Raw genomic sequence first — 25,241 nt, 5'->3', positions numbered from 1 at the left:
GATTTTTTTCTCCCTGATTTCGAGCTACAGAAATTAAGACATTGTTTTGTTGGCCTAAATATAGACAGATAGTTGAATGGAAAAGACTGGAGAGTTTGCCCCCTACCCCCTCAAATACAACAAAGACATCAAGGTAACTTAGTGGAGAAAGGGACATTTTTTTCAACAAATCATTCTGAAACAATGAATATAAATATGGAAAAAATGACCTAAGACCTTTAATATAAAAAATTATTCAAAATAGATCACAGAATCATAAATGCTAAACTTATGAAACTTTTTTAAAAACAAGAATAGCTTCATGTTCTTGAAATAGGCAACAGTTTCACAGAGGACACAAAAAGCTATTACCATATGAGGAAAAAGTTGATAACCAACTTTTCATCAAAAGTAAAACTTTTGCACGTGGAGAGACAATTGTGAGCAAAATGAAAAAGGTAAATAACCTTTTAACTGGCAAAAAATGAACCAAACTTCACAAAAGAAGACATATAAATGGTCTAATAAGCATATGAAAATTTGCCTGACATAAGTCATCGGGGAAACTAAAATAAAAATGAAATAGCACTTTATACCTATTGCTGAGCTGTGCTGCACTCAGAGGCTTCAGTCATGTCCAGCTCTTTGTAATCTGATGGACTGTAGCCTACCAGGCTCCTCTGGCCATGGGGTTCTCCAGGCAAGAATGCTGGAGTGGGTTTCCATACCCTTTTCCAGGGTCATACCCATCAAAATCGCCAAAATTAAAAGATTGGCAATACTTAGAAATTCCCTGGCAGTCCAGTGGTTAGGGCTCCATACTCACTGAGGGCCTGGGTTCAATCCTTGGTCAGGGAATAAAGATGCATGGTGCAAACAAAAAAACAAAATTGAAAAAAAAGCTTCTTAAGGAAAAGATTAGTAATATTAATTGTTGTTGATGATATAGAACAACTGGAAGTCTCATATAGTTGAGATGCAAGATAAAAATGGCACAACTTCTGTGGAAAATATCTTAGTACTTTGTTATAAATCCCTACCTTAGAGTCCAGTAATAACACATCTAGGTATATACTCATGAGAAAGGAGAGCATAAGTCTACAAAAATAGTTACACATGGTATTTATAGAAGCTTTGTTTGTAAAAATAAAAAAATAGAACCAATCAAAATCTCCAAAAACAGAAAAATGGTGAACACATTGTGTTATATTCCTACAAAGAAATACTACTGTACAATAAAAGGAAAAAACTATTGATACGAACAATGAATGGATAAATTTCACAGAAATAATTGAGGGGAAAGAAGCTACACAACAAAGCACATATACTGTATGATTCCATTTATATGAAGTTTAAAAACAGGTGAAACTAATCTATACTTGTTTCTCCTGTTCACTTGCTCCTTGGAAGAAAAGCTGTGACCAACCCAGACAGCATATGAAAAAGCAGAGACGTTACTTTGCTGACAAAGGCCCGTCTAGTGAAAGTTGTGGTTTTTCCAGTAGTCATGTATGGATGTGAGAGCTGGACCATAAAGAAAGCTGAGCACTGAAGAATTGATGCTTTTGAACTGTGGTGTTGAAGAAGACTCTTGAGAGTCCCTTGGACTGCAAGAAGCTATACCAATCAATAGTAAAGGAGATCAGTCCTGAATATTCATTGAAGGACTGATGCTGAAGCTGAAACTCCAATACTTTGGCCATCTGATGCAAAGAGCTGACTCTTTAGAAAAGACCCTGATGCTGGGAAAGATTGGAGGCGGGAATAGAAGGGGACGATAGAGAATGAGATGGTTGGATGGCATCACCACCTCGATGGTCATGAGTTTCGGAAAGCTCCAGGAGTTGGTGATGGACAGGGAAGTATGGTGTACTGTAGTCCACAGGGTCGCAAAGAGCTGGATATGACAGCAATTGAACTAGACTGAACTAAATTTATAGTTATATGAATAAAAAGAGTGGTTGTCTTGGGACAGGTTTTGAGGTAGATAGGGGTTAGCAGCAAAGGGGCACAGGCATGCTTTCTGGGCTGATGAAATGTCCTAGGTCTTGATTTGGATGTTGGTTACATGGGGCTTTCCTGGTGGCTCAGATGGTAAAGAATCTGCCTGCAATGCAGGAGACCTGAATTCCATCCCTGGGTCCGGAAGATCCCCTGGAGAAGGGAGTGGTTACCCCCTCCAGTAGTCTTGCCTGGAGAATTCCATGGTCAGAGGAGCCTGGTGGACTACAGTCCATGGGGTCACAAAGAGTTGAACACGACTGAGCAACTAACACTTGACTTCACTACATGGATGAAGATGTTTGTCAAAACTCATCAAACGTGAGTTGTATATGTCCAAACTTGCTCAGTTTAGTTTGCAACACTAACATTTCTCTTCAGTTACAGTCAAGGATGAGAAGATCATTCAGAAACTGAGATTTTGGCAAATAGGGAACTGTGGGCTTTGTATATATTTTATCATTCTATTATTTCCTATAAATTACAATTTTCATTCCAATAATCCTGTAATAAGACTGTCTAGATAAAGAGCCACAAAATGACAGTCTGCTTGCAGAAGTTTCCAGGGAAGCTGGAAAGGTAGGACCATACCCCCAAAAAACAAAGAGTTTGCCTCATTACAGAGGCACCCCTGGGAACTGGACATCCCACCCAGACTGCACATTTAACCACTGATGTGTTTACACTGAGTTACCTCCTTCTCCTGATTGAAGTTCTCAAAGATAGCTGTGTAGGACTCATTTATTTTCCTTCTTTCTTCTTCTGATTCTAACTCAAACTTTCTGGTTATCTTATGTTCTGTGGAGATGAGGAAATGACGTATATGGGTAAATATGGGAAAAATAGACACACCAAGAAAACCAGAATATCTGAAGATAGTATAAATTCTAGACTGGGTCAAACTCAGGGTCCTCTCAGCCTGGTGTTGAACCTCTGACATTCACTTGGAGACGCCTGAGAATGAGGTGAGTGCGGCGATGGTTCTCCATCACATCAGCCGCATGGGATTTACTTCGAGTGCGTGCGTGTGTGCAAAGTTGCTTCTGTTATGTCTGACTCTTTGTGACTCTACGGACGGTAGTCCGCCAAGTTCCTCTGTCTTTGGGATTCTCCAGGCAAGAATAGAATACTGGAGTGGGTTGCCATGCCCTCTTCTAGGGGATCTTCCCCACCCAGGGATCAAACCTGTGTCTTATGCCTCCTCCGTTAGCAGGTGGGTTCTTTACCCTTAGCTCCACTTGGGAAGCCCTTTATTTCTCATACCTCTGGTTCTTTTTGTGTAGTTTATTTCGGATCCATTACTTATTATTTTGTCCATTGCCTCTGCTGAAGTAATCACTATGTTTTCTTGGATACTCGAATCCTAAAATACAGCTCTTGGCTAACATGACTTTTCCAGCAATAAAATGTATTCTGTACTTAGCCCTGAGGCAGAGCTAGGCTTAAATCATTTTGAGGGGCTGGGAGAGCTGCCAGTAGAACTGTAATACTAAACAGGATGATGCACAGGTGAAGGTCTCACACAAATCTCTTCTTCAGCACCATGGTGTTGGGGTTGGGTAGGGAGGCAAACCCTGGGATCACAAGATAAGCCTGGACTGAGGTACACTGTGAGCAGCTAACATCTGGTCTTCCAAAACCGGTTGTAGCATCTTAGCATAGACTTTGAAAACATGGTATCATTGTAGTATGAGTAGCTGGGAGTCTGGGCAACGACCTGGGCTGCTGCTGCAGCTAAGGCACTTCAGTCGTGTCCGACTCTGTGTGACCCCACAGACGGCATCCCACCAGGCTCCCCTGTCCCTGGGATTCTCCAGGCAGGAACACTGGAGTGGGTTGCCATTTCCTTCTCCCATGCATGAAAGTGAAAAGTGAGTGAAGTCGCTTAGTTGTGTCTGACTCCTAGTGACCCCATGGACTGCAGCCTACCAGACTCCTCCATCCATGGGATTTTCCAGGCAAGAGTACTGGAGTGGGGTGCCAGTGCCTTCTCCAATGACCTGGGCTACACCAAGATTCCAAGAAAGCCTCAAGCAGGAGGAGTCCCCATGCCCCATTCCCCAGCCTTGACTCCAGGATCTTCATGCTATCTCCTGGTTATAGAGGGAGGGAACGGACTTGAAGATGAGCTTTCCCAGGGAGTATTTGCATTTAATGAGTGGTTTGTTAAAGTCATGGACTTCCCTGGTGGCTCAGATGGTAAAGCATCTGTCTACAATGTGGGAGACCCAGGTTCCATCCCTGGGTCGGGAAGATCTGCTGGAGAAGGAAATGGCAATCCACTCCAGTACTATTGCCTGGAAAATCCCATGGACAGAGGAGCCTGGTAGGCTACAGTCCATGGGGTTGCAAAGAGTCAGACATGACTGAATGACTTCACTTTCCTTTCCTTTGTTAAAGTCAGCTAAGTTGGGCTAGGATGTGGAATAAGTTTATAGAGGCCCCACTTCTGCCTCAACTAGTCCTCTAGGTCAGGAAGCAGAATCTTCAGAGAGTTCCCTCTCCTTTTTCCATTTATGAAAAAGCTCAGTGCAGGTAGGAGAGTCCCCTATAGGGCAATTTGTGTGATCCCGGCTCTGTGCTAAGTGTTGGAAATGTTAAGAATACATAGCAATATATGAATATATCAAATCAACATGCTGTACACTTTATCTCAAAAAAAAAATACCTCAATTGAAAAATACATCAAACATGGCTTCCTTTGGAGGGGACATGGCAGTATAGAGACTCTCCATGTAATGGATCATGTTGCCCCTCTCCCCAGAAGTATTGGAAACTAATTCAAGAGCCTTTTTTTTTTTTCTGGAACGTCAGACAAGTCTGCAATCCTACAGATGTCCCCAAGCTCAGTCCAGCTCTTGATTGCCAAACTTGCAACCAGACAGTTCTGGATGGTACAGTTTAGCCCCTCGGGTAGTTAAACGCCCTAAAAGACTCCATCCTGTTGCACTTTCTTGAAATCTCCAGACACTTTCCATTCAAGAGTCCAGCCCTGCAGCACATCATCTTTCAAGATGCCAAGGCCACCTTTCTCGAGTCGAGATCAACATTAATGCCGGTTTTTTGGGGCACCTGTCATCAAAAGTCCAAAGTTTCTGAACGTACTTTGCTGTAACAGTATCCTCTCCCGCTCCAGCTTCTCATCCTTTTCCCACTCTGCCTTCTTCTTTGACCACTTGTCCTCCATTTCATCATAAATGCTGTCCTGTTGGGGAGACAAAGATATCATGAAGAAAAGCATCCTGAAAGGCTGCACCCCAGCCTGAGGCCCAGTACTGAGCTCTCTGCAGCTTCCCTCACCAGAGCCCCTGGCTGTGGGCCTCCATACATTAACTGGTGGGCGATGATTCCAGCCCTGGGACCCAAGACTCTAAAGATCAAAGCAGACTCTGTGTGGTGTTTGCCCTATTGGAATGGGGCTTCCTTCAAAGGAGCACACTGTTGAGCACACTGCATGTGTTCATGTCAGCTCCCTCTGAATCATGAATTACTCATCAATAGCACAGTAGGAAACAAGGGAAATGTCAAGATGTTAATTTTTAAATCAGCTGTCCTTGTTTGCCTGGGACTGAGCTGTTTCCTGGGACTCTAGACTATCAAGGCTGAAAATTGGAAAGTCCCTGGCCACCTAAGACCCATAGTAAGGGCTTGCTGCCCCAGCCCTCCCTCCTCCACTTCCCATTTCCTACTCTCTCATCCCCCTAGAATGAAATTGTGCCCTAATTCTGGCTTCCTGGGCTTCCATCAAATTAGCTGATGAAATGGATGGGCTATGTTCTGGGGTGCCCCCTGCTCCACTTGCCAAAGTTAGTGCACAGTGATACAGCCTTTTTGGATGGCAATTTGGTCAAATGTGTTGAAGACCTTTCAAGTGTTTATTCCTTTTGACCCAATGTTCTGCTAAAATTAAAGATATTACAAAGTACAGATCTTAAAAAGTGGTTTTCTTTAGAGTGGTGATAGTTCTTTTGGCTGTTGAATTTCTTTAAAAAAGAACAACGAGCAGGTATTAATTTGGTCACAACAAACATATTCATCAATGGAGTCTTTTAGGGTCCAGAGGCCAAATCATCCTGCAAGGATGCCATAAACGTCCGTAGGTTCACTTTTCTCCCTGGGTGCAGTGAGGGTCACTTAGGTTCAAGAAGACTGGGGATTTCAGGAAATTATTTTCCGGGCAAGCACTCTAGATTCATCTCAACATCATCAGCCAAGAAGGAGCCTTGCTTCTCTCTTATAATCCACCAAGGAGCTCTGAATCTCACCTGATATATATGAAACATATTCTTCAAATATTTATATTCTTTTCCCATCTCCTCTGAGAACAAAAGGAAAACAACAGAGTCGAGTCATCATTATTCCTCTGAAATACATTCAAATTCATGTGAGAGCCCTCCTGCACACCATCCACAGCTTGAACTCATCCCATCAGTGGTGAAACCATGGTGCTGCCTCAGCAGTCGTACTGGAAGCTTATCAGAAATCAGATGCCTGGACCCCACCCTGAACCCACTGAGTCAAGGTCTCAGAGACAAGGCTCAGTATCTGTTGATAATATGAAGTCAGGTGATTCTGAGGCACCTCCAAATCTGAGAACTAATCCCTGGGGGCAAACCTACAACTGAGGGTAAAAGAGAAGCAAAACCTTCTGTCTTTTAAAAATAACATTCCTAGTGTATCCTGGTTTTGAAAACAATTATCTTTTATTTAAAACAAAAATCTGTATGCGAGACAGCAAAAGAGACACAGATGTATATAACAGTCTTTTGGACTCTGTGGGAGAGGGAGAGGGTGGGATGATTTGGGAGAATGGCATTGAAACATGTATAATATCATATATGAAACGAGTCACCAGTCCAGGTTCAATGCATGATACTGGATGTTTGGGGCTGGTGCACTGAGATGACCCAGAGGGATGGTACGGGGCGGGAGGAGGGAGGGGGGTTCAGGATGGAGAACACGTGTATACCTGTGGCAGATTCATGTTGATGTATGGCAAAACCAATACAATATGGTAAAGTAATTAACCTCCAATTAAAATAAATAAATTTATATTTTAAAAATAAATAAATAAAAATAACACGGAAAAAAATCTTTTCTTTAGAAAATTGGAAAACTGGCAAGGTATTAATACTAATATCATCTTTAAAAAATATAACATAAAAAGGGAAGAATTTCTGCTTCTCCCTGTAGAGATTACTCTATAAACTCAGAATTCTGAATGATACACACTTTGCCCTTCCCAAGGGCAGCATAAACAATGGGATAAGTGGCCCGCACAATCCTTACAGGTTATAAGGTCATACAAATCACAGTGTGCCTGTTAGCATTTGATGAAGCACCAAAATGATGGAACAGTATTATATTTGTAGAACTTTTAGATATATTTTAAAAAGTGCTTTCATATTCTTACCACTGTGATAAAGGCAGGTATTATTGTCCTCAATTCCCAGGTGGGGAAACTGAGACTCAAGGAGATGAAGGGACTTGTTCAAATCCCAAAACATGGCCGCAGACCCTTCTAACTTCTTGGGGTAGAGAGGTTGTTTGTTGACATGGTTTCCCTTTTTTCAGTTTCATTCTCAATCACTCCCTCTTCCTGGGCTTTAGAAGCAAACTTTGAAAGTCTACCCAGAGTGCAGCCATGGCCATGGGAATTCCTTTGCCCTCGACCTGCATGGTCAGCCTCTGCCCCCTTACCAGGGTCATCTCCCAAAACCTTACCTAGTTTGTCCTGGGCAGCCAACTTTTCTGCCTTCAAGGCTGCCTTGTAGTTTTTCTCCAACTCACTGAGCTGTGCTGCGTGAGCTTCCTCGAGCTCCCTGTGGGGCCCCAGGAGAAGACCACAGTCACCTGTGGAAGTTTCACCTGATCTCAGCTCCCCTCCTCATGCAGGCAGCTGGTGGGCAGGCAGTGGGGCCCTCACTTCCTGACACATTCTTCTGGCATCCATCCAGAAACCGTTGAGGAGACCTCTGTTTTCACCATCCACTCTTTTGAATGGAGTCATCGGAGGGCATAGACTACCCTCAACAACAGGGTCTTTGCTTACAGCAAAGAAACTGTGAGCTGATTAACACCCAGGACAATTTTAGAGCCTAAGTTCTTGCCAGGCTCCATTCCAGGAGGCAGACGTTGGCACTGTTCAAGAAGGGCATTAAAACACAAGGCTGTAGGAGCTGTCAAGCCAAGAAAAGACCTGGAGGAACCTTAAATGCATACTGGTAAGTACAAGAAGTCAGTCTGAAAAGCCTACAGGCTGTATGATTCCAACTGTATGAAATTCTGGAAAAGTCACATCTATAGAAGTGGTCAAAAGATCAGTGGTTTCCGGAGGTTAGTGGGGAGACAGCAGAGTCCAGAGGATTTTTAGGGCAATGAAATTATTCTGTATGATACTGTAATGGTGGATACATGACACTAAACATTTATCAAAACCCATAGAATCTGAAGTATCAAAGTGACTTCCCTGATGATCCGATGGTTGGGAATCTGCCTCCAAAGCAGGGGACCCGGGTTCAATCCTTGGTCAGGAACTAAGATCCCCCATGTTTTGGGGAAATCAAGGCCGAGTACCACAATTAGAGAGGCTCTTTCACTGCAACTGGAGAAAGCTCGCATGCAGCAATGAAAACCCAGCACAGCCAAAAGAAAATAGAAAGAGTGAACCCTAACCTAAACGAAGACTTTGGGAGAGGCTCATTGATTGTAACAAATGCCCCATGGTGGTGGGGCAGGATGTCAATGATGACGAAGGCTGTGCAGGTGTGGGGCCAGGGGGTATGTGGAAATTCTCTGTACTTTATGTTTTACTGTGAATCTAAAAAATAGTCTATTAATAAAATATATAAATAAATTAATTAATTAAAAAATTAAAAGCAAGTTTGCAACACCTATGAGGACTTCTCTCCAACAGGACTAAGAAAGGGACTTTGTGGGTCTTCTCATTCACACAGACAACACATTTCCTTTTTCTTCCCCTTGGTTTGTTTCTGCAGCTCTGGCTCCTGCCCTCCCATACTTTCTTCCCATTTTGCCCAGCCTTGAGCTAGCAGCCAAGATGGTTTGAGGAGAGGAGAGGAAGAAGAGGGAGGCAGGGAGAGACTGGGCTGAGAGCAATAGTAGTTTACCACGGAAATCTCATAGAGAACTGAAAATTGTTTCTTCTTAGCAATCAACTGAAGGGAGATTATAATCGAAATAACTGGATGATAAAGCACAAAGTCAGGAATAACCTCTGTGCCATGTTTCAGTGGCCTCAGATCAAACCATCCTGCTCTCCAAAGATATGTCTCTCATCTCCCCCACCCCTTGCCACCCCATTGTCTGAAATCCCAGTGAACTGAAATCCTGCAAGGATGCAGGAACCTTAGGACCTGCAGTATATAGGAACTTGGGCCAGAAAGCATACCTCGTCTTGCTTTCAAACTTCTTCTGCATCTCGGCACAGCGGAGATCCATTTCATCAGAGAGCTGGAAATGAGGCCAGGCCAGTATTAACAAGACAGGAATGAGGACCCCACTTCCACTTCAACTTGCAACTTCTGAGAAGCCTTCCCATTCATGGGGTACCCCCCACTCCCCTCACTTCTCCCACACAGTTACTGAAGGAATGAAACAAGTCTTGCCTCTGTCATTTGGTATGAAACCAGTTCATGATGTTGGTGCATGGAAATCATTCCTTTCACTGTTTTTTTTTCCCTTTGGCTGGATGTAATCTCTATAAGGTCATGGCCTTTGGATTTGGGGATATGTAACTCAATTGAGCAACCATTTATTGTGCAAAAGACTTGACCTGGAAACATCAAACAGGCCTAAGACTTAGGCCCTGTCTTCGATTAACTTAAAGACCATGTTAATAAATCCTTGGCAGAATGACTGTGTTTCCAGAGACAGGGAGTGCTCAGTTGCAGGTGACCCTCTGTTCTAAAACATTGGGTCCTCTGGCTGGTGTCTCAGGAGGAATGGACACTGCCAGCTGGGATAAGGGTTGGGGGGCCGGCACTTCTCCCCTCTGTGCAGTCACACAATGTCGGGTGTGATGGAAGGAATGTGAGAATCACAGTGTGAAGTCTCTCCATCGAAATAATCTCTAAATATGTCTTCAGTAGGGCTGGTGTTTTGAAAGCGTGTGTTTTGCCCAATAACCCACCAAGGATGAGTTGAGTGATCTCATGCAAATTATTAAACTTCCTGAGTCTCAATTTCCTCTCTGTAGAAGGTGACCATAAAAACAGGGTTTTCAGAGAAATACAGGGATGAATCACCAGAAGGGAAGGTCTCAGCCTGAGTCCTAGGCTGGGTCACTATAGGATTCAGACACACCTGGGGTGTGTCAGAAGGTGAGGGGCTGCCTGCTGGGAAGTCACCGTTCACACATGGGTTCCAGTAACAGCAAGCATGGCGCAGGTTGGGGGTGGAGGGAGGAATGAGTGGATGGGAAGTGTCGCTCTGGTTTATCACTCCAGCTCAGGACACCAGGCACCCCTGCTTCGGGTGGGGAAGAAGAGTCCGTGATAAAGCAGATGGTAAAATCTAAAGGAGTGTCACCACAATCCCCAGGAGACACAAAGAGTGCAAACTGAAATCAACAGATTCAGGAGAGTGGGCTTCAACAGTTTCAACAGCAACAGGAAGTGGGACTGGAGGCTTCTGGGCAGTTTTTGAGCGAAACTAAAGTAGTGGTCATGCTGGTGCCATTAGCAAGAGTTTCAGCAAGGTCTGAAATTAAACTCACCACACAGGGCGTAGCGGGCTCTGGTGGAAATTGCTGGTTCCCCCTAGTGGAGCAACCCACTCCAGTACTCTTGGCTGGAAAATCCCAAGGATGGAGGAGGGTGGTAGGCTACAGTCCATGGGGTCGCAAAGAGTTGGACATGACTGAGTGACTTTACTTTCTTTCTTTCCTAGTGGAAAAGATAATAGCATTGAGCATGCCAGAGATGCCCAGGGAGCTCCTGGAAATTGACTTAGGCCTGAAGATCAAACCAATCAGTCTTGAAAGGAAATCAACCCTGAATATTTATTGTAAGGACTGACGCTGAAGCTGAAGCTCCAATAATTTGGCCACCTGATGTGAAGAGCCAACTCATTGAAAAAGACCCTGATGCTGGGAAAGATAGAAAGCAGGATGAGAAGGGGACGACAGAGGATGAGATGGTTGGGTGGCATCATCGACTCAATGGACATGAGTTTGAGCAAGTTCCGGGAGATAGTGATGGACATGCTGCAGATAAACGGGATTGCAAAGAGTTGGACATGACTGAGCGACTGAACAACAGTTAGAGGAAGCACTTCAGTTCTTGGTAATTACGGATGAGGATGGAGTCAGAGAAATACAACAGGTGACCACAGTCTTATCTGCAGAGCTGTTGCTTGGGCAACCTGGCTCCCATGAGTCAAGAACTTGGCCCCTTGCCTGGAACATAGCAGGTGATCTGAAGCTATTGGTCTTTCCCCTTCCCATAGCTCACTCAAGGACCACTCACCAATTTTTGGGCAGAACGATGGTCTCTGTTCATTTGCTCTATGATCACTGTCAGCTCTGAGATCTGTTCTTTGAGGTCAGCAATGATATCAGTCCTGCGGGACAAGTAACCCATCACCCACAGAGCTTCCAGGCTGTGCCGGCCAGGGCTCTCCCTGAGCATGGCCGGCTCTGGCCCGGTGAGAGCCAGGCTGTGTTCTGCACTTTCTCCATCATCATGGGGTAGGGGTGCAGAGGCAGAGGGTGGGCTGGGAGAAGGAAATTTGGCAGTAGGGTTGTTGAGCTCAGACACAGCCCTTTTGGGTAGACTGGCCAGAAGCGAGTAGGGATAATTTGGTGACTCACTAGATTAGAAGAGAAAGAGGAGGATGTCAGAAATCTATTAGGGTTTGACCTTGACTCAGTAAAGATCATTGAAATGGAGGAGGGAAAAGATCAGAGGATTAGGAAATGAGTTGGGGGGAATAAATTGATGCTGACAGTGACTCATAGACAAGGAATGGGCTGGAAACAGGACAAAGAAGGGATTTAAGAGTGTGGCTTTCAGAATAGATTATGGATTTTTGTGTTTCTGGAAGAAAGTGAAAGTGAAAGTGATAGTCACTCAGCTTTGTCCAACTCTTTGTGACCCCATGGATTGTAGCCCACCAGGCTCCTCTATCCACAGAATTCTCCAGGTAAGGATACTGGAGTGGGTTGCCATACCCTTCTCCAGGGGATCTTCCTGACTCAGGGACTGAACCCAGGTTTTCTGCATTGCTGGCAGACTCTTTACTGACTAAGGGAAGACCTGAATGGTCTCCACAGACAGGAATGGGCTGGAAACAGGACAAAGAAGGGATTTTAGAGTGAGGCTTTCAGAATAGATTATGGATGTTTGTGTTTCTTGGGCCTCCATGAAATCTGCTGTAAGATTATTCGGCGCTCTTTGTTTGAGCTGGAGTTAACAGGGTGGCAGGCAGTGCAGCAGACATGAGGTCCTTAACTCAACAGGTCGAGAAAAGAAGAAAGAGGATGTAGGAGGAGATGGGGAAAGAGGAGATATGAGTTAGAGATTCAGGAGGAAGAATGAAAAGGATGTGGGGACTGACTTTATATGGTCCTGGAGGATGGGGAGTGGGTGAGCCTTGAATGACAGAGGGGGTGGCGTAGGCTCAACTGGAATGGAATCAGGCCAGAGTCTTACACACCGTGTCTCTCAGAGGCATCACTGAGTGTTATCTTTGGACATGAGGAAAAAGATGCAAATTCGGGCCTCCCAGAAGTCCCGACTTTACTCTCAGTTCTCATTCTTCAAATTCAGACCATTGTATGACTATTTCATCCACTCATTACCTTCAGGAACAACTACTCTCCTTTAGGATGAGTGACACCAACCCAGTCACTTTCCAGATCAGCTGCCTGACTCGTCCGTCCATCCTCCTGACTCCAGTGGGCTCTGAGCAGAGAGGTGGGTGCAGAGAGGTGCCAGCACAGGGCTGAGTGAAGGGACACTGTGGACTGGGTGGCAAGTGAGGGTTTGTCCTTGGGACAGGAGGGGAGAAGTCTGGGGAGCTGGAGGGAGTTGAAGGGCATTACCTGGAAATTTTGACTTTGCCCATGTCCTCCGATTCTGAATGTTTTTTCCTATCAAACATCTCATCTCCCAAGGTGACAGAAATCTGCTCCTTGTTCCGAACGAGGCGGTAGCCAGGTGACACATTTATCACTTCCTGGGCATCAAGGTAGAATGTGAGGTCATATTGCAGACTTGGAGTGTTGGGATTGCTCCAGTATTCTTCTAGGGCCTTACTCACATCTTAGACCCACGAGGTGGGGTGTTCCCCTGTAGCCTCCCCCAGTTCCCTCTCTCCTGAAACCAAATTGCAAGACTCAGCTGGTCCCTGAGTGTCCTCATAGGCTTTTTCAAACCCAACATGTGCAGAACCCAAACGCTGACCCCTGCTCCCCGCTCTGCCTCTGAGCCCTGCTCCTCTTCTGCATTCTCCTTCCAGATGCCAGGAGGTGGCTGGGTGTTGGGGACTCTGCTCAGGTTTTGGAATTAGATGGGCCTGAGTTTAAATCCTGACTCTGCCAATAGCCACAGTTATTCAGCATCTCTGAGCTTCAGTTTGCTTATCAGAAAATGAAGATAATAACTCTTCATCAAAGGGCTTTTTTTTTTTTTAATTTTTTTAGGGCTTTTTTGATAAATAAACAAAATAACACATGAGAAAATACCTAGCACAATTGTGAGCAAAACAAAACAAAACCCTCAAAATTCTAGTCAGTTCCACCAAATCATTCATCTGGGCACAGCTACCAACCAGTGTGGACCAGGATAAGATGTACGGTCTTTTTTAAAAAGATTTTTGATGTGGCTATTTTTTTAAATAAAAAAAGTAGTTATTGAGTGTGTTACAATATTGTTTCTGTTTTAGGTTTTGGTTTTTTGCCCCAAGGCATGTGGGATCTTAGCTCTCTGACCAGGGATTGAACCCGCACCCCCCTGCATTGCAAGGCGAATTCTCAAGCACTGGACTGCAGGGCTAGTCCCAGATGTACTGTCTGGAGTTGTGCAGGACACCCTGTAGCACCTGTTATCTCCTAACTCTACCTCAGCCTCATCCTCTCTTCACCACACCCCTGCCCCTCATGGGGTCCGAGGCCGCTGTCGCCTTGCTCCTCGGCTCTGGTGATCTCTTCTCAGTTGGCCTCCCTGCCTTTAGTCTGGCTCCCCTAAAGTTCATCATCCTCTCCACCTAGAGGGCAATTGTATTTTTGTTTATTTTTTTTCCTGACCATTAAGAGACTGTGTGATCTTCATATAAGACAGGCAGAGGAGGGGAAGAGAGACAAGGAAAATAGATATAAGCAAAGAGTGTAAAAAGGGCCAATCATACCTCACTGGAGGGCATTTTCTAAAAATGTCAACCGGACCTGTGGCAGACCCCTAAAGGCTTCCAGACACCAAGAGAACTAGGTCTAAACTCCCAGGCAGGTGTCATGTCCTTCTGGGTTCGGTCCCATCTCTTACTCCAGCACCCTCCTGTCCCTGCTCCTTTCCTCCCGCCCTCCCATCCCGGCTCCTGTCAGATGCCCTGGTGGTCTGTCCCCTTGTCTTTGTGGGTTCCCAAGTGCAGCAGAGGGTTTCCTGCATCTGGGCTTAAGCTGTTCCCTGGCCCGGCCTGATTGCCACCATCTGGTTTCTGTGGGAGACTCGCCTCACACTACACCCTACACCCTACAAGGCAGCAGAAAGTGGTAATAAAATGCCTTCTCTAGGATCCGGCTGAGCTGAGTTCAAGTCCTGGTTCTACCCCTCACCAGCGACACATTAAATGTGATCTTGACAGACGCTCCTCAGGGGATCATTGCACAGATTCGAGGGGGTAAGTGTGTGTAAAAGATCTATGTCTTCACATCGCGGGTCTCAATAAATGTTAGCCCCACTGCTCTCTTCCCAGTTTTACTCACATGAGGTAATTTATTGCTCTCCTCTTGTTTTCCTAAATGGACTTTCATTCTGAAAGAGAAGGGCATGCTTAGAAAGCAGTCGGGGAGAAAAGGAAGGTTGGTACACAGATTGTGATGAAATGATAGGTAGTAAAAAAGTAGGAAAGCAACCCATCACTAGCCTAATAGTAGAACCATTCCTAAAACAAGGGCTAGAAACTTGATATGAATATCCAAGCACTCTCCTAGGAGCCGGTGCTTAAACTTCAATGCACATGATTTTTAGTGACATCCTTGCTGTGTCTGCACAACTGCCTTTCTTCCTGTTTGCACTGGAAATTGGTGTTCTGGGAACCTGAAAGTGCCCAGGGTTAAATAAATTCAGGGTAAGCAAAGTGTTACTGTTCTGAGACCTGGTATTAACCCTGATTATAATTAATATATTTTTTCCAGATACAGAAACATGAGCATAGGGTCAGGTACTCAAATGTCGTAAGAGTATTTGCAGGGGAGCTTACCTGGGATGTTGGAAGAGTCGAATAAGAGTAACTACCTTCTGCTATGGTGGCAAGCAATGCAAATTGGATTGTGTCACTACTCAGAATCCTCACATGGCTTCCTATGTGTTATGGACTAAACTGTGTCCCTCCCATAATTCACCACACTGAAATCCTAACACCTGCCATCCCCAAATGTGCCTGTATTTGGATTTACGAACTTTAAAGAAGTGACTGAGTTAAAATGAGGCCATTAAGGTGGGTACTAATACCATTTTCCTGGTGTTCTTGCAAGAGAGATTAGGACACACAGAGAGAACCCTGGATGTGTACGCACAAAGGAGAGACCCGGTGAGGGAGTGGCAGGCGGGCAGCCATCTGCAAGCCAAGGAGAGAGTCCTCACCAGAGATCAACCCTGCCAGCATCTTGATCCTGGACTCCCAGCTTCCAGAACTATGGGACAATACATTTCTGCTGCTTAAGCCACCTAAGTCTGTGGTTTTTGTTATGGTGGCCCCAGCAGTGAATACACCATCCCTTTTGGAGTGAAAATCAAAGTCCTTATAGTGGCCAGCATACTTCCCTGTGAATTTCCTACTGTTATTGTAACAAATTACTATGAATTTAGTGGCTTAGAACAGCACCTTGTTATGTTTAGTTCTGAAGTCAAAGTCTGAAATGGGTCTTCCTGGGCTAAAATCGATGTCTTCTTCCTGGAGGCTCTGGGGGAGAATCTATTTCCTTGCCGTTTCCAGCTCCTAGAAGCTGCCCCTACTCTTAGTAGCCTCATCCTCTGTCTTCAAAGCCAACAAGGTCATCACTGCAGCCTGTGCTTCTGTTGCCACGTCTCCTTCTCTGACATACTGACTTCCTCTTTCACAGGTGAGGACCTTTACTTTTACATAAGTCCACCTTTACATTACATCCTGGACAATCCAGCATGATCTATCAGCTGCTGAGCCACCTAATTCCACCCGCCACCTTCATTTCCCCTCAGCAAGTAACAGAACAAAGTGACGGTTTCCAGGGATTAGGACGTGGACTTCTGCGGGGAGGTAGGGGGTGGTTGTTACTCTACTGACTGCATTCAGCATCCCTGCAACTTCTTTGAGCTCATTTCCCTGCCCTCTCTCCTCCCTTCCTCCACTGGCCCCACGTGGGCCTTTTGCTTTCCAGGAAAACATCAGATGTGCCAAGCAAATTCCCACCCAGGGCCTCTATATTCACTGTTCCCTTTGCCAGGAGTGCTTGACCCCAGTGGTCAGCACAGTTCCTACTGACCTCTTACCCAGGGATTGCCCTGATCTCTCTGTGCAAAATTACAACCCCACCCTCACCATCCCCTCCTCCCTATGCCTGCGCTGTTTTTTCACATAGTGCTTGCAGGCTTTGGATGGATTTACATGTTCACGGTCATCTCCCCAGCCCTCCCCACTAGAATGCAAGTCCAGGAGAGCAGAGACTTTGGCCGTGTTCATTGCTGTCCCCCTGCACCTAAATCAAAGTCTAGCAAATAGTAGGTGCTCACTAAATGGATTCCAAATATCTAAGTAAATAGAATACAAAGTTTCACGCAAAGGCCTAAACCTAAATTACACTAGATAAGCTTATAAATGTGAGTGAAAATTTTAATTGATGAATAAAAACAGAGCTGCAATCTACAGAAATCCTTAGACATAGCAAAGTAATCAAGAAAAGGATGAGTGCACGCCATAAATCCATGGGAGGCTTTTGGTCAAGGATGTGCGTGGGCATTCAACGCTTTTAGGGCAGGGAGGGGCTCTCTGGGGCACCCTGCTGAGAATTCCTTGGAAGTGACTTTGAAAGCAGTGAGGGCAAAGGGCCACAGAATCCACCTTAGGAGCTGAGGTTTGGGGGAAATCCCAGGGCGCTCTGGCATTTCTCTGACACACTTGGGAGCAGTTACCTGAAGTCAGGAAACGTTGTAAAGGCCTAGAAGGGAGAATATTTTATTCACATACTTCAAACCATTCCTGTCCCATGGACGTGAAAATACTTACTTTGGGGAGACAGCAGGTTTTGTTATCGGTTGGGCATAATTTTGTTTTTTTCCAGCTGGAGGAAGAGGAGAGAGCCTGACAGTGAAAAAGGAAATCATGAGAAAGAGAAAATTGGAAATTCAGGCACCTGCTTTAGCACTCTCAGGTAAGGGAGACCCCCACAGTGACCCCAAATTGGAAGACATGGTCTGCCAATGGGAATCTATAATCAGGATGGTCTGGGGAACCTCAGGCTGATGACCCTGGCACTTGTTCACTGACCGGGAGTTCCTGGGCTGAAGCCCTCTAGTTCCAGAAGCTCTTTGACTCGCATAGGGGGTGCCCTGCCATGGCCTTTTCCCCTCCTGTGCTTACTCTGCAGACTCCTCGTTGAAGCCACACTCCACCCCTGCTGCCCTGTCCAGAGTGCTGTGCAGCCAACAGGTGAATAAGCTGCTTTGGGATTTTGCTGCCAAGCTGACTGTTTTGGAAATCCACTCCACGGAGCCCAAGCCCTGAGGCCACACTCCATCCTGGATAATCCTTACTTGGGCTTCACCGAAGAGGTCTTGCTTGGTGGCTGAGGGGTCTTGATTAGCTTTCGTGGCCCCAAGTTCCAGGGATCCCAGCAGGTGCAGTAGACGAGGGGGTTGGGGTACATGGCAGGTCAGGGGCTGTCTTGGCTGCTTGGTCAGGAGGCCCTCACTGAAGTGGGAAAACAGCAGCAGAGTTACACTGTTGAGAGTCAGAGCAACAATGCTTAGAGATGAATTGGGAAGAACCCAGGGAAAGCCCAAAGCACAGATGACAGATTCTGGAAGCTGTCAGTGTGGTACAGGGTCTCGAACATAGCGCAACACCTCACCTCTGGCCACCCAGGAGATCTGACTTGAAAGCTGTTTAACATTTGACGTTGTTGTTATTTAGTCGCTCAGTCGTGTCCGACTCTTTGCAACCCCATGGACTGCAGCCTACCAGGCTCCTCTGTCCATGGGATTTCCCAGACAAGAATACTGGAGTGGGGTGCCATTTTCTTCTCCAGGGGATCTTCCTGACCCAGGATCAAACCCGCATCTCCTGCATTGGCAGGCAAGTTCTTTACCACTGAGCCACCTGGGAAGGAGTCGCTGAGTGCTTACTATGAGCCAGATCCACAATAAAGGATCAGTTATTGTTATGCCAACTTTACAGATGAGGATAGTGAGGCTCAGAAAGGTAAGGGAGGTAGCAAGTCACAAAGCTGGAAACAAACACAAGTCTATCTGACTCCTGAGCACTTGCTCTTCCATCAGGCCACACTAGCTATCTCTGAAGTGCAGAGAAATGCCTGTAACAGGTAGGTCATGCATAGGCCTTCCTAGAAAAGCAGCTCTGTTACTCAAATTACAGTGCAAGGGAACCTTTCAGGCTCTCTTTCCTGGTCACCGGCCTGAATTGCACAACCAAAACTCTTCCTTCTTGGCTTCATAAAAATAAAAACTCCATAACAAAGGTCTGCATGAAAAACAACTGTCAGGTAAACATGGAGGCTTGATCATACTTGTTTATCTTATTTCTTTTCCAGAACTCCGCTAAAATGAGAGTACAGATTAAGAGATACTTAATTCCACAAGAACAGAGAGTGGGAGAGAGGAGACAATATTGCACAAGCGATGTCCATATGGGCTCCCTCACTTAGTGCACCATAGGAAACTACAGCTCGTGAGCCTGCAAAGGACATACAAACCAGCAGAAGTCAATTTCCAGGAGAAAGCCCCCCAAGATGCAGGCTTGGAACTGGTAGATTATCCGATGTTTCGGATGGGTATTCGACATCTGTTGGAGCACATGGTAGGGCAAATGGTATTCCTTCCCCTTCCTCCCCTGCCCCATGTTCTGAGTAAATATGTTGCCTTACATGCCAAAAGGGGCTCTGTAGCTGTGATCAAGGATTCACCTCAACCATAGTTTTTTTCCTTCTAGTTTTTATTTTTTATTAAAGTATATTTGACATACAATATGTTCAGTTCAGTTCAGTTCAGTTGCTCAGTCGTGTCTGACTCTTTGTGACCCCATGGACTGCAGCACATCCAAGTCCAAGTCCAAGGGAGTCCAAGTCTTCTCCAACACCACAGTTCAAAAGCATCGATTCTTTAGTGCTCAGCTTTCTTTATAGTCCAACGCTCACACCTATACATGACTACTAGAAAAACCATAGCTTTGACAAGACGGACTTTTGTTGGCAAAGATATCTCTCTGTTTTTTAACATGCTGTCTAGATTGGTGATAGCTTTTCTTCCAAGGAGCAAGCGTCTTTTAATTTCATGGCTGCAGTCACCATCTGCAGAGATTTTGGAGTCCAAAAAAATAAAGTCTCTCACTGTTTCCACTGTCTATTTGCCATGAAGTGATAGGACCAGATATCATGATCTTAGTTTTCTGAATGTTGAGCTTTAAGTCAGCCTTTTCACTCTCCTCTTTCACTTTCATCAAGAGGCTCTTTAGTTCTTCCTCAATATCTGCCATAAGGGTGGTGTCATCTGCATATCTGAGGTTATTGATATTCTCCCAGCAATCTTGATTGCAGCTTGTGCTTCTTCCAGTCCAGCGTTTCTCATGATGTACTCTGCATAGAAGTTAAATAAGCAGGGTGACAATATACAGCTTTGACGTACTCCTTTTCCTATTTGGAACCAGTCTGTTGTTCCATTTCCAGTTCTAACTGTTGCTTCCTGACCTACGTACAGAATTCTCAAGAGCCAGGTCAGGTGGTCTGGTATTCCTATCTCTTTCAGAATTTTCCACAGTTTGCTGATATCCACACAGTCAAAGGCTTTGGCATAGTCAAAAAGCAGAAATAGGTGTTTTTCTGGAACTCTCTTGCTTTTTCAATGATCCAACAGATGTTGGCAATTTGATCTCTGGTTCCTCTGACTTTTCTAAAACCACCTTGAACATCTCGAAGTACATGGTTCACATATTGTTGAACCCTGGCTTGGAGAATTTTGAGCATTACTTTACTAGCGTGTGAGATGAGTGCAATTGTGTGGTAGTTTGAGCATTTTTTGGGATTGCCTTTCTTTGGGATTGGAACGAACACTGACCTTTTCCAGTCCTGTGGCCACTGCTGAGTGTTCCAAATTTGCTGGCATATTGAGTGCAGCACTTTCACAGCATCATCTTTTAGGATTTGAAATAGCTCACCTGGAATTCCATCACCTCCACTAGCTTTGTTTGTAGTGATGCTTCCTAAGGCCCACTTGACTTCGCACACCAGGACGTCTGGCTGTAGGTGAGTGATAACCCCATCGTGATTATGTGGGTCATGAAGATCTTTTTTGTGTTGTTCTTCTGTGCAGTCTTGCTGCCTCTTCTTAATATATTCTGCTTCTGTTAGGTCCATACCATTTCTGTGTTTATTGTGCCCATCTTTGCATGAAATTTTCCTTTGGTATCTCTCATTTTCTTGAAGAGATCGCTAGTCTTTCCCATTCTGTTGTTTTCCTCTATTTGCATTGATCACTGAGGAAGGCTTTCTTATCTCTCCTTGCTATTCTTTGGAACTCTGCATTCAGGTGTTTATTTCTTTCCTTTCCTCCTTTGACTTTAGCTTCTCTTCTTTTCTCAGCTATTTGCAAGGCCTCCTGAGACACCTATTTTGCTCTCTGCAGTTCTTTTCCTTGGGGATGGTCTTGATCCCTGCCTCCTGTACACTATCATGAACCCCTGTCCATAGTTCCTCGGGCACTCTGTCTGTCCAATCTAATCCCTTGAATCTATTTCTCACTTCCACTGTATAACTGTAAGGGATTTGATTTAGGTCATACCTGCATGGTCTAGTAGTTTTTCCCTACTTTCTTCAATTTAATTGTGAATTTGGCAATAAGGAGTTCATGATCTGAGCCAGAGTCAGCTCCTGGTCTTGTTTTTGCTGACTGTATAGAGCTTCTCCCTCTTTGGCTGTAAAGAATATAATCAATCCGATTGGTGTTGACCATCTGGTGAAGTGCGTGTGTAGTCTTCTCTTGTGTTGTTGGATGAAGGTGTTTGGTATGACCAGTGCATTCTTTTGGCAAAACTCTGTTAGCCTTTGTCCTGCTTCATTCTGTACTCCAAGGCCAAATTTGCCTTTTACTCCAGCATTTCTTGACTTCCTACTTTTGCATTCCTTATAATGATGAGGACATCTTTTTGGTGTGTTAGTTCTAGAAGGTCTTGTAGGTCTTCATAGAACTGTTCAACTTCAGCTTCTTCAGCATTACTGGTTGGGGCATAGACATGGATTAATGTGATATTGAATGGTTTGCCTTGGAAACGAACAGAGATCATTCTGTCGTTTTTGAGATTGGATCCAAGTACTGCATTTCAGACTCTATTGTTCACTATGATGGCTACTCCATTGCTTCTAAGGGATACAATATATTAGTTTCCAGGATACAACACAGTGATTTGACATTTATATACATTATAAGCTAATAAAAGTCTAGTAACCATTTGTCACATGCAAAGTTATTATAATGATATTGAGAATATTCCCTATGCTATACATTATATCTCTATGATAGTTATTTTATAACTGGAAATTTGTACCTCTTGATCCTCTTCACCTATTTTGCCCAAGTTTTTACCCCTCTTCTTTCTGGCAACCACTTTGTTCTCTGTATCTGAGTCTGTTTCTGTTTTGTCTTGTTTGTTCATTTGCTTTTTAAAAAAAATTTAAAAGTCATTATTAAGGTTTTTTGTTGAAAATAACTCACATTCAAAAGGAAAGGCCAATATGGTGTGTTATCAGAATAGAGTAAATCAGAGTTGATTGGCTGGTTAAAAAGTCATATGGAAAAGTTGAAAGGAAACTGAGTTTTAAGAGAGTGTAAATAATTAAAATGTTTTAAAATGTTATATTAAAATTAGAAATTTTATTCCAAAGATATAGAATATACTGGAATGTTTTCAAAAATGAAAAAGGATGATTTGTTTTTTAGATTCCACATATAAGTGAAATCATACTGTTTGTCTTTCTCTGACTTGTTTCACTTGGCGTGATAGTCTCTAGGTCCATTTATATTATTGCAAATGGCAAGATTTCATTCTTTTTTGTGACTTAGTAATATTCCATTATATCCCTCTTCACAACATTCTTTACTAAAATTTCCCTTGGGTTTTGGAATCAGTTGGGTCTGATTTTGCACAGGAAATCTGCTTATCATCTGTGGGACACCAATAAATGTACTTTCATTTTTATGAGTCTCAGCTTCCTCATCTGCAGAATGGGGAAAAAATTCATGCCTCCTCACTGGGCTCTCAGGCACATGAAATGAGACCATGTCACGAAAGTTCTCAGCACACTGCCTTGCATACATTAGGGTTTCAAAAACTGGCAATTGAGTTTAGGAACATTATGAAAAAGGTATTTTGTTTACAGAAGCTTTTATTTCTAAATTTGTAGGAGAATAGGCTTAAAAAAATGTGTTAAATTGAATTATGTTTGTTGTAAAGAAAATAACACAGAAAAACCTAAGTAAAAATAATCCAAAATACTAAGCATCTAGAGGTGACCACTGAAAATATTTTGGTGAGTGCCCTCTAGAATTCTCTCTAGTCTAGAGAAACAGATGCGTAATTTTCCATAAATGAAAGCAAATTCTACTTACATCCTAGATATGTCTTTTTAAACATATAGTCAGTAACTATATACATATATAATCATAGAATTATTTTTAAACTTAAGTTTACCGTGGAGAAATTCCTAAAATGTACAGAAGTAGAGAAAAGAGTACAGTGAACTCACACATATTGTCACCTAGCTACAATAATTTAGCAGTTTATGGCTAGTCTCTTCCATCTTAGCTCACCTTTTTAAAAATTGGAGAATAATTGCTTTACAATGTTGTGCTTGTTTCTGCTGTACAACAATGTGAATCAACTGTAAGTTTACATATACACCCTCCCTCTTGAGACTCCCTCCCCGTCCCCCACCCCACCCCTCTAGGTCATCACAGAGCAGTGAACTGAGTTAACCCACTTTTCTAATACTAGATTATTTTAAAGAAAATTTAAAGCAAATCTATAATTTTAATTATTTAAAACAAACCTTTTAAACAAGACTGAAGACTTCCTTGGTCGTTCAATGGTTAAGAATCTGCCTGCCAAAGCAGGGGACACAGGTTTCAACCCTGGCCCAGGAAGATTCCACGTGCTGCAGGGAAACTAAGCTCCCGTGCCGCAAGTACTGAGCCCTCACACCCTGGAACCCATGCTCCACAACAAGAGAGTAGCCCTGCTCACTGCAACTAGAGAAAGCCCACGTGCAGCAACAAAGACCCAAGTGAACAAAAAGTAAACAAATAAAAAAATAAATAAAAAAGCCTGAAATTTGTTTCTATATTATCATGACTTTGTAAATTTCTCTTTTATGAATGTACCCATTTATATTTTTAGCTAGTTTTGTATTAATAAACATTTGCTTGTTTCTTTTTTTCCCGATTATGAGCAATGCCTTGGTGCATATTCTTTTGCTCTTAAAAAGTAAAGGCCTCCAAATACCCATGGGAATGATACTCAAAATTATTAACAACCAGTAAGACAAGGCTATGGAACAAGCAGAATAGTTGAGGGTTATGGGGTATAACAGGGTGACAGAGGACCCCACTCCCACCCCCACACCAGGTAGTAACCACTCGCTGAATCCTGAGGAGGTCTGGGGGTGCCAGGAGAATTGTGGAGGTAACCAAGGAGGCAGGCATGACATTTGAGGGGCTTGAACAATGTATATGAACAGCCAGTATGGTAGTATTTTATATTTCAATAACTGTGCATACAAGCTAAATGTTAGCCCTCTGCCTTCATATTCCCCAAAGAGAGAATCACTGTTAGCTTTTTGGGTATCTTTCCAGAAGTATTCCATAATATTTAAAAAGTTTTTACATAAACAAGAACACACTTTACACACTACACCATGCCTTGCCTTTTTTGGTATATGTATATCTGGACTTTCCAGGTAGCTCAGTGGTAAAGAATCTGTCTGCCAGGCAGGAAACTCAAGTTTGATCCCTGGGTTAGGAAGATCCCCTGGAGAAGGAAATGGCAACCCACTCTAGTATTCTTGCCTGGGAAATCCCATAGACAGACGAGCTTGGCAAGCTACAAATCCAGGGGGTCACAAAACAGTTGGACACAACTTGGCAACTAAACAACAACAGGATATCTAATAGATATTTCCATATCAGCATGGATAGATCTAATGCATACACAGTGGCTAGATGTGCATTTTATGGCCCTAAGACTATAGCGGTGTGTGTGTATGTTTTAGAATCTTGCTCCTCATTCTTTTCCTTTCCTATATCTCTTTCTGATGATTTTACCCAAGACTTAGTGGACTGAATGTGCCAACTGGTGACCCTGTAGTCACCAGTGCGCAGCTGAGACTCCAGAAAGGTCACTGGTTCACATTAATGATCAGAAGAAAAAAATTTTTATGAAACATCTTTCCAAAGAGCTTACCTTGGACTGCCCAAAGATTTGTTTTCCCCATGTAATTTCTTTTCAATTCAAGAGTCTTAAAGTCACCATAAGGTTAGAGAAACTCTTTTTCATCAGTGCAAAATCAGAATTAATTTTAGGTCAAATCCGGAGGGTTCCAGGATGCGAGACTTTAGTGGTCATTCCAGGTGATTGGAATGCCAGAGCAGAAAATCCACAGTTTTCCAGGGAATCCAGTCAAAGTCTTTCACAAGGCTGACCTGGCATGAGCATGAATTTCCCTTCTGAAGACAATCCAGTTTGAGTCTTTTAGTATTGCAATGTAAGTCAAACTAGAGGAGAAAGTCACTCCTTCACTCAGACTCTCTTGTGAAAGTTGGAGC

The 25,241-nt window shown here is 43.9% G+C and overlaps 1 protein-coding gene across 4 annotated transcripts in view; it reads right to left on the bottom strand.

Moving 5' to 3' along the window:
• FLACC1 (flagellum associated containing coiled-coil domains 1) overlaps window positions 1–25,241 on the bottom strand; it is a 39,499-nt gene extending 14,258 nt beyond the window's left edge. For 3 of the 4 annotated variants that reach the window (XM_040228806.1, XM_040228808.1, XM_040228809.1), the window contains exons 1-11: window positions 24,880–25,241; window positions 17,949–18,135; window positions 17,422–17,496; window positions 14,924–14,972; window positions 13,046–13,179; window positions 11,469–11,562; window positions 9,392–9,453; window positions 7,705–7,802; window positions 6,246–6,298; window positions 5,086–5,185; window positions 2,675–2,778 (exon numbers count right to left, since the gene is read on the bottom strand). In XM_040228806.1, the coding sequence (XP_040084740.1) occupies window positions 2,675–2,778; window positions 5,086–5,185; window positions 6,246–6,298; window positions 7,705–7,802; window positions 9,392–9,453; window positions 11,469–11,562; window positions 13,046–13,179; window positions 14,924–14,972; window positions 17,422–17,496; window positions 17,949–18,061 (882 nt within the window). In that variant the 5' untranslated portion in view covers window positions 18,062–18,135; window positions 24,880–25,241. Of the gene's footprint in view, window positions 1–2,674; window positions 2,779–5,085; window positions 5,186–6,245; window positions 6,299–7,704; window positions 7,803–9,391; window positions 9,454–11,468; window positions 11,563–13,045; window positions 13,180–14,923; window positions 14,973–17,421; window positions 17,497–17,948; window positions 18,136–18,265; window positions 18,509–24,879 lie in introns of those variants that run through there. The other variant, XM_040228807.1, reaches the window with a different exon arrangement.

Source organism: Oryx dammah, unplaced genomic scaffold, assembly GCF_014754425.2.
Source record: "Oryx dammah isolate SB20612 unplaced genomic scaffold, SCBI_Odam_1.1 HiC_scaffold_27, whole genome shotgun sequence".
In the NCBI taxonomy this organism is placed as follows: Eukaryota; Metazoa; Chordata; class Mammalia; order Artiodactyla; family Bovidae; genus Oryx; species Oryx dammah.
This window is presented reverse-complemented; position numbering and strand designations above follow the sequence as displayed.